The sequence below is a fragment of the Squalius cephalus genome, assembly GCF_949319135.1.
Source record: "Squalius cephalus genome assembly, chromosome: 8".
NCBI lineage: Eukaryota > Metazoa > Chordata > Actinopteri > Cypriniformes > Leuciscidae > Squalius > Squalius cephalus.
Window position 1 is genome coordinate 45570731 of NC_137129.1, and position 9352 is coordinate 45580082.

General features: G+C 37.9%; 1 protein-coding gene across 1 annotated transcript; it reads right to left on the bottom strand.

The window, feature by feature from the left end:
* Window positions 1-564: 564 nt before the first annotated feature.
* Window positions 565-7752, bottom strand: LOC307163745 (glutathione S-transferase A-like). The gene is made up of 7 exons (XM_079879967.1): window positions 7657-7752; window positions 5745-5949; window positions 5536-5601; window positions 3387-3492; window positions 2562-2680; window positions 1239-1327; window positions 565-1082 (listed from the first exon to the last, which is right to left on the bottom strand). Exons 2-7 carry the CDS (start codon window positions 5910-5912, stop codon window positions 950-952), a joined length of 681 nt encoding a protein of 226 aa, XP_079736093.1. The 5' UTR covers window positions 5913-5949; window positions 7657-7752; the 3' UTR covers window positions 565-949.
* Between the last annotated feature and the right edge of the window lie 1600 nt (window positions 7753-9352).

Genomic DNA, 9352 nt, shown 5'->3' on the forward strand with positions numbered 1-9352 from the left:
TTCCAGAATGCTTGACCTGTGTGCTTCAATTTCATGGACCTATTCCTCAGTCGGTTTCCTTTGTTCATAGTTTCCCGCCAGTCAGAGCTTTGAAATTAGTTTCATATAGCATTTAATTAACTGAAGAAATAAGATCCATCAAAACACGTAATAATTCCAACTGTATAGATAAAATATTAAGCCAGGACTAAGGTATAGTGTAAAAACTAAAGCACAGAAAGATGCGCGCGCACTCGCGTAAAAATTAACGGTCATTTCGTTTTACTGCTGACTGACTTACATTAGTTTATCGATCTCTTTATTGAATAATTACTTACAATTAATATAGATATTAGAGTAACTATGATTTAGGAGAGATTTTAAACGCCTGATTGAAGAGTTTGAAGTTTTTATACTGATTTCCTACTTTAATTTCGTTTCTTTCATTTTTTTAATGTCTGTGAATAAATTTTATACATGGAAAACCTTTCAAAGGTTTTAAAGCCAGCTGGCATTTTGTGCTAATAATTTAAAACTGAACCAATTTTTTTATTTCTTGTAATGATGGTAAATATTTTCCTCAGCTTGATTGAACAGCACAAAACTTTATTAATCCCAAACAACAGACAACAACATAGTGTCGGCCCAGATCCGGCCCACATTGTTGCTGTCTGGGGTTAATCTGCCATTACAGACAATAACAACCTTCATCTTTAGAAACTGTTCAAAATAAAGTTCACAAATGAAGCAGCCTGACAGAACAGATGCTGAAACCGTCAGACAAATGAAAGGTGCAGCGATGTAAACAAGACAAGAGTTGTGATTTAACAGTTGTAGGTGTAAAATTGATTAGTAAGAGAGACTTCTGAAACATTTCTTGCATAAAGGACTGTTAGAAAACATCACATGCAATTACTGAATACATCAAAGCTGAACTTTCTGCAATAATGATCTGATTCTGTGATGATCCTCAGAGGTTCTTCAGTGTATCCTGACCCTCGGGTTTCTCCAGCCATTCCAGGGGCCAGCTGGCTTTAATACTGGGACGGTCCTTCAGCATTTCATAATACTCCATCAGTCTGGGACATCTCTCTTTAGGACAGCTGTTAACCAGTCAGACAGATCAAACATTAAACCAGTCAGACAGATCAAAAAGATCAAACATTAAACCAGTCTAACAGATCAAACATTAAACCTTAAGCTGACATTATGATCTAACATGCTGCCCATGGAGAAGGATTGATAATGATTTCACTCACTGAAGTCGTGGGAAATATGCGATAATGGGGAAACAAACCACGTCCGCCATGGTGAAGTTCTTGCCGGCGAGGAACGACCCTTTACCCATCTGACCAACAAATGAGATCGAGTTTATTAGGAGGACAATAAGGGTTCAAGTTCAGTGGTCAAAGGTTGATGATAATAGTTATGGCATTTGGCAATAGTTATCCTCTATTTATGGCATTCATAATGCAATTCATTTCAATAAGAACGAATGAAAGAGGCAGCGAATCAGGTTCGGTGTATTAAATCCTTTAGCCAATGTTCCTGATATTTCTTTAGAACATGAAAAGGGTCTATTGCGCTAAAGTTTGAGGTCGTCATGTTGGAATCGTTTCGTGAGATCGTGAGACTATCAATTAGGGCTGCCCGCTAATAATCGACTAGAAGAGGCTTAGTCCAACAAATATTGTATTAGTCGGTTAGTCATTTACATTTATGCATTTGGCAGACGCTTTTATCCAAAGCGGATTACATTGCATATCAAGGTACACATTTACATTCTTATCAGTTCTTGCTTTCCCTGGGAATCAAACCCATGACCTTGGCGTTGCAAGCGCTAACGCTCTACTGTTTGAGCTACAGGAGTTGCGTAATCCGTGAGGGACAGATCGCTAACGGTGGGTACTTGTGGTAATCGGACTGGAAAATCCAAACGTTTGCCTATCATCTATCGAGCTTAAATATGGCTTATTATTTGAAACATGCAAGTAATAGCAACTTTACATGGCCGCTCGCTATAATGCTAACCGAGATAAATGTGCGCTAGCTGATTATTATTAACGGACTAATGTTATTTGTGTGCACACACAATAACTAAACGTTGTGCTTTTGTAAAATCAAGAAAACAATCAGGATGCGCTTTCTGCCGTCTCGGTCTCTGTGAACTTGAGCGCGTCACAAAATAAAGCGAAACTCAGCGTGAACTTTCCTCGCAGACATGAGAAACACATCTATCGAAAGATTGAAATGTCTATTTTTAAATTAACCGATTCAAAAGGAAAACAAATATTCTCAGATAGGTGCATAAAGGTCTCCCATTCATAATCATGAGGTTTGCTGGTGTGCTGTGGCTTCATGTGTGCGTGAGCGCTGATTAGGCGATGTAGGCAATTAAAGGCTCATTATTATGATTTGGCTTATTAATATACAAGTGCGATAAGTCGACTAATCGCTTAAATTAATGACTAACAGTCGACTAGAAACATCTTTAGTCGAGGGCAGCGCTACTAGCGATCGAGTCAGAGAATTCGATTATCGGCCGATACTGATCAATCGGAGAATCCCTGTTAAAACACAACCTTCTCCAAGTATCCGTCCCACAGTTTGAGTTCGGTGACGAGATTCTCTTTATTCCTCTTCAGGGCCGATTCGTGTCGCTCTCCCTCAGGGACGTACCACTCGTAGAAGGCCACGTCGTCTGCACACACAAGAGTTCAACACAGAGTAAGCGGCTGACCGTCGTCCGCTCAGAGTGAAACTGCTAACCACTTAAAGCGCTGTTGGACATCATCGAGTGCAAGAACCATGAGGACACGTTTGTTTTCTTGATGCAAACCGTGAGCAAAGAGAGCATGAGGCAGGAGGATGATGACAGCGAATAAACTACATCAATTACTATTATAAACTATTTTGAACTGGATGAAGATCTGAGTAGAGATCCGTTATTGTTCTTACTGTTAAAGACCTGTGAAAGCTTATATGAGGAGGCTAATGCTGTATAATACTATAGGCTAACTGTTGAAATTAATTGTATTAATATATATCCATGCACATTGTTTGACGCCAAAGACACGCATGTTAACTCTTTCCCCGCCAATTTTCCAGCAACCCATGTTTCCACTGTTATACGGTAGGGGGCGCTATTACACATCTGAAAGAGTACTGAATCTCAGGATCAAAACACGAAGCAGCAGCAAAAACAAGCGATAGAAGCTTTGCTAACGCACATGTAAATTATTACGCGATCATCAAACAGCTATAAATCAAAACCGTGGAATGTTTCTGAATGAAATGTTGAACCCATGAAGAGTTTCGCCTGTAAAGCTTTAGGGGGGTGAAAACCGACTAGGAGAAATGAGTCGTTGTGCAGCTTTAAATGTACGTTCATGATTTAAATCACTTACACATTTTCTGCTGCAGGTTGTTGGTCTCGAACATGCGCTGGTAGACGAGCGCCTGTTCGGCTGGATCATCTGGGATCAGACGGGTTCCTTGAGACTTGAACGCACTCTAGAAACCAGAAACATTTCTTTTAGATTTTTCTTGGGAGTTTTAAGTAAAAATGTCCATTTGTAACTATACTAAGATTGTAATGAAGAAAAGGCAAGACATCGAAACACAAAAACCTTCCCATCAAGTACAGGACTTGCTACTGCCAATACACACGACAATATATAGCGTGCATGAATTACCTGTGCAGATTTACACAGGGGGAGCTGGGGAAGGAGGAGGGTTTCTGAAAGCGCTGCACTGCTAGAGCAAATGCTGACTAGTATTTGAAGGTTGAGCAGCGAGCTCATTGGCTACTGATACAGTAGGAACCAATCAGCTGTGCCCTATAGAGAATGATGTGATTGCAAGTAGACTGAGTTAAGGACTGATCAGTCTGCGCAATCTAGAGTTTCATGACTGTTTTCATCCACTGTGTTTGTATAAAACCGGAGAAACAAATGAATCACTGATTTTTTTGTTTTTGTTACAGAGCCCCTAAACCGACATAGAAATGCAGAAATATAATGAGTTTAAAATATATAATGTCTTAAAAAATTTTAAAAAAAATTACAATTTGCGTTCGCTCACAAAACCTTTGCATTCTATTACGAGCGAACGCATGCAAAAGTTCTCAGGGGAACGCATGCATACATGCATGTGTGTATTTATACATACAAAATAATTATACAGGTTTATGCAGGTTTTTTCTAAAAAACCTTTTCCCAAATTTGTTTAAACTGTCTTTATATACCAATACATAATTAAAATGTAAGTACTCTGAAAAAGAGAGTATAAAAATCGAGTATCTGTAGTCCTCTCAGGGCGCAATAAACACAGCTACTTATTTCTATTCACTGCCACCCCCTCCCTTCTGGGCTCCTTCCAAAGCCACGCCCCCAAAACACATGAACGCGCTATGCCGACCGCTCAGCTGGAGGAGGACGCGTTTGACAGCGCCGAGCGGAGAGGAGCGCAGTGCATGTAGTGACATCATGTCAGAATCACATGTAATAAAATACCAATAAACAACTAACATGGCTGTTAGTACTCACTATCAAGCTAGCATATCGATACTGGTAAAGTTTAAAATATATTGAGTTGAGCTAGTAACATAAGGCAAAGCTAAAAACAGGTTGCATTGATGCATGTTTTCCCATTACCATCAGTTACACTGTGATGAAGGTGAATGTCGTGTAAGATTCATAACATATACGGTGTTTTCTTCCACGATGAAAGCACTGTTGGCTCTGATGAGGACTAACGTTACACTCCGCTGACAAGTAGCCTACCTTTCTACCTTACTAGTTCCTTTTTTTGCCTTCGCTGACTGTATATGCAGGTACTGGGAATTTTGACTGCTCTTTCTCTGCCATAATTGTGATTCTTCCTAGCTTCCGTGCCTCTCTCCGTGCCTCTTCGCCTCCTCTAGTCAAAGGGGTGCGCGCATGTGGGCAGCTCCTGTAGCAGCAGGGGTGGTAGCCATGGTAGTGAGGGAGAGTGACAGTCGACCAGCCAATCATTTAATTCGTTCCGAATAGAAATAAGTAGCTGTGTTTATTGCGCCCTGAGAGGACTACAGACACTCGACACCTTTAACTGTTGCACAGCCCTAATTGAAATATATAGATTTTTGTGAACGACCCTTAACCGTGTATGAAAGCCCATTTTCACCACATAAAAAGAATCAATAAAAATATGACATAAAAAGACGATATTATGATATACTAATCCATAATTATGAGATAAAGTCAAAACTTTGACTTACATATTCATAATAATGTAGTTGAAATTGACATACTAAGCAGAAATCATGACATTAAGTCATAACTATGACATTAAAAGCCAAAATTATGACATACATCAAAATAATGACATACCAAGTTATGATTTCTACTTTTTCATTTCAATTATGAGATAATTAATTATGTCATAAGTATGTCTCTTTTTTACTGAGCATATTATTTTCTTATTCATAAGAACACTTTTGGATTGTGTTTTTTAAAATTGGACACAGGTTTATTTCTACGAAGGCTTGAGGAACTGTTTATGACACTGATTTACCTCCAGATACAGACACGCGGCGAAAGACTCGTTCACGATGAGGTCTCCGTGCTTGAAAGTTGGAACCTGCAAAAAAATAATCATAATAAATGTGCAATATTATAACAAAAGGTAGTCAAATGTTTTGTCTCTTTATTAAAGTTGCATTTGCAGTAAACATGTAATGCAGTCAGCAGAAACCCCACTCAACAGGTGTGTGTGTGACGCACCTGAAGTCTGGGATTGAGAGCCTTCACTTCTGCACACTGGTGCTCTTTCTTGTCAAACAACAGATGTTTGTGTTTGTATCCCTGCAGTTTCTTCTCCTCCAGCGCGATCATGACCCTCCAGCACGGCGGAGAGCCAGAGCACCAGTAAAGCATCATATTCTGCGCCATGATGACTGTTAATGTCGAGTTTAATCGGGAAATGTGGCTGTAAATGAGCGGACACCAGATTTTGCTGTGTCACATACTTGGCATTCGAGTCTGACGTGACGACATCACGTGGGCGTGATTTGTTTGCAAGGTCAATGAGCATGTGCAGTTTTACATGCTCCGTGTGAAGATGTCCCATTTCACTGAACATATTCAAATATAATATTTAATATAATAAATATAATATATATTTATATTTTTAATAATTCAAATAATTATTTTATTACAAATATACTAAAATAATTTATCACCAAAAAAATAATGCTTTTGTTATGCGACCCAAAAATAATAATTTGGAATTATAGGTATGAATAATAATAAGATTTTTAAATTGAGACAAATTTTGAGGTTTTGATTCTGCTGTGTTCAGATGAACCCAGCAAACAATTTTTGGTTATTTTCTATGGTTTGTTTTTGGTTAGCCAGGAAAGTTTTCTTAACTTTCCCAGAACGTTAGTTTTCGGTTCCCATAAAGTTATTCTTACGTTCCCATAATGTTATATTAACGTTTCCCTAACATATTTCTAACGTTCAACTAACCTAAATTCATCTCTTTTTTACTTTAATAAAATACAACAGTAAATATATATAAATATTCAGCCTACAGTCCATGTTTTTGTCGATTCATCGTTTAATTGTTGATTTAAAAAAAAAAAAAAACACAATCATGGAGTATGCATCACATTCAAAACATGTGCAAAAGATGCAAGAACATTATAACAATTGGGTATATGTTATTCAACTGACTTTAAGCGGTTGCGTGACATTCATGTTAATACTAGGGACAAATGGCATTATAATACCCCTTTCATTTGCCCTCCAGGTGGGCGTTCCTATAATGGTGTGAGTTATGTGACGTCATGTGAAAACAATGAATCAAGTCAAGTATATTTGTATAGCGCTTTTCACAATACAGATTGTATCAAAGCAGCTTCACAGTATTAAATTAAAATAATACAACAATGTTTGTTTCTAGTGGAACGTCCACGTTTGGTAATGCTGATCAATAGTATCGTTGATTGATTAATTAAATTAAATATCCCCAAGTATCCCCAACTGAGCAAGCCAAAGGCAACAGTGGCAAGGAACCGAAAAACTCCATCAGGACCTAATGGAGAAAAAAAAACCTTGGGAGAACCCGGGCTCAGTCGGGGGCCAGTTCTCCTCTGGCGTTTATGAACTAGAGGCCGGATTTAACTGTAAGATTAAAAGTATTATATGAATGCCTGGCTGAAGAGATGCGTCTTTAATCTAGTTTTAAACTGGGAGAGCGAGTCTGAGCAACGAACAGTATCAGGAAGACTATTCCAGAGTTTTGGAGATAAATGTGAAAATGCTCTCCCTCCTTTGGTGGATATCCTAGGTTAACCGTCCATTGAATATTTTTAAGTTAAATAAATTAGTTTACTTTCATTCACACATTGAAAAATTGCCAGCAAAACCTTTACAAAACTATCAAAATCTCTCATATACACATAAGATGTGATTAAAAGCCCAAACTTACAGCTCAAGTTAACCTAACGTTACCTCTAACTTTAGCTAGTAACAGTTAACAGTTAACGGTTGAGATGCTAGCGGACTTTTCCCGAAGACACTAAATCATTTCTATAAAGTAAATATTCAACGGAAGTGTGTTATTTACATGAAAGAATGTGTCATAAGCATTTGTATGTACTATTTGTGTAAGTTTGGGGACTAAACTTACCTGAAAGTAGTGAAAACAACAGTGAGAGACGGAGTTACAGCTTGTGTCAGTTGAGCTGCCGTCCCGTTTTCATGGTAACGCCCTCGGCCTCCGCTCCAGTTCAAATGCAACTCGAATGTTCAGCGCGCGCGCCCATAGACAGTAAAAGAAAGCGCGCTCCCATTAAAACACGTAAAAGTCACGCAGCATTTAAGTAGAATTGATGGAGGGAATTATTTGATAATCAGATAAAATATCTTGAAAACTTTAGTTTGTTCCATTTGTTCCTATTTTAATAAAACCTGTTTAATTATAACCCAGTGAGCTGAGTACATGGTGTTCCACTCTTAATGACATCGTTTCTTTATTTGTATTATTTTGCCCAGATTTTCATTGTATTTTATAACTCTCTGTCTGTAGTACCCTTATAAGACATGTTACAGATATATAATATGCAGCGTTTGGTCCCTGATGTGCCGTTCAGTGACAGGGCAGTATGTGGTACTAAGTCTTACAATTGATTCCAGTCAATTATGCAAAATAATAACTTTAAAATAACCATTTGGGAACGTTTTTTAAAGTTATTTTTTAGGTTATTTAAAAGTAACCACCCTGCAACGTTCTGGGAACGTTATTTTATGGTTACATAAAAATAAAACCAACTATGGTTTTACTATGGATAATTATGAATATGAGAAACCCCTCATATTTCTCTTCATAGATGCAGCTTCCCAGTTAACACAGAACGTTCCCCTAACGTTAGTATTTGGTTCCCAAAAAAATAACCGGGAAGCTGCATCTATGAAGAGAAATATGAGGGGGTTTTTTTATACAAAAATTACATTTAAAACGAAGATGAAACTGGGACAAACGTTTTAATGTATCAATTAAAATAGAAATCTACTATAGTTTATTCAATATAATATATGTAATAATCCACACAGCTATAGGACAAACATTTATCAATTAAAAAGCATTTGCCATCGTAGATTAATGCTACCCCAGATAAAAAATTTTAGCTTCCCAGAACATGTTTTATTAAAGAAAATAACTTTTTTAAACACCATATAACAATGAATTAAACAGAATCTAAGGTTTTAAAATATGACATTCAGACCAAAAAAAAAAAAAAAAAAAATGAAAAGAAAAATTAACAGACTACAACTCCCATGATTCCACGCGCCACTTCAAAACGTCACCAAGCTACGACTTTGCTATTGATTTTGAGTTAGCGACCTCTAGAGACGAAACTTAGAAACTGCGCATATTTTCATCAGAATATTAAACTACTGTTGATCATGCGAATAACTCCAGATTATTTCTACTACAAATCTTTTCTCTAGATGCTTAAAATATAAACGTTTATTTGTATAAATCTTTCTTTAACTCGTCATGTTCCCCGTGAGGGGATGCACCGTTCCTGGAGGTACTGCAATACCAGGTCGATGCGTGGAGTGGACGGAGCAAGCCCCTATTCCATCTCCCTGATCCAAAAATCAATTTAATATATGGTCCCCGGGTAGGGGACGTATCAGATATTAAACTGATAAGAACAGATACTACACTTGATCTTAGCCAAAAGGCCGAGAAGCGATACTGATAAAGGGCTCGAGCTAGAGGAGTCACTCAGCGCGATACACACCTCAGTGACGGTCACACGGGCTGATATCAGGAGAAACACCTCAGACTACACACACACACACACACTCGAGAAATA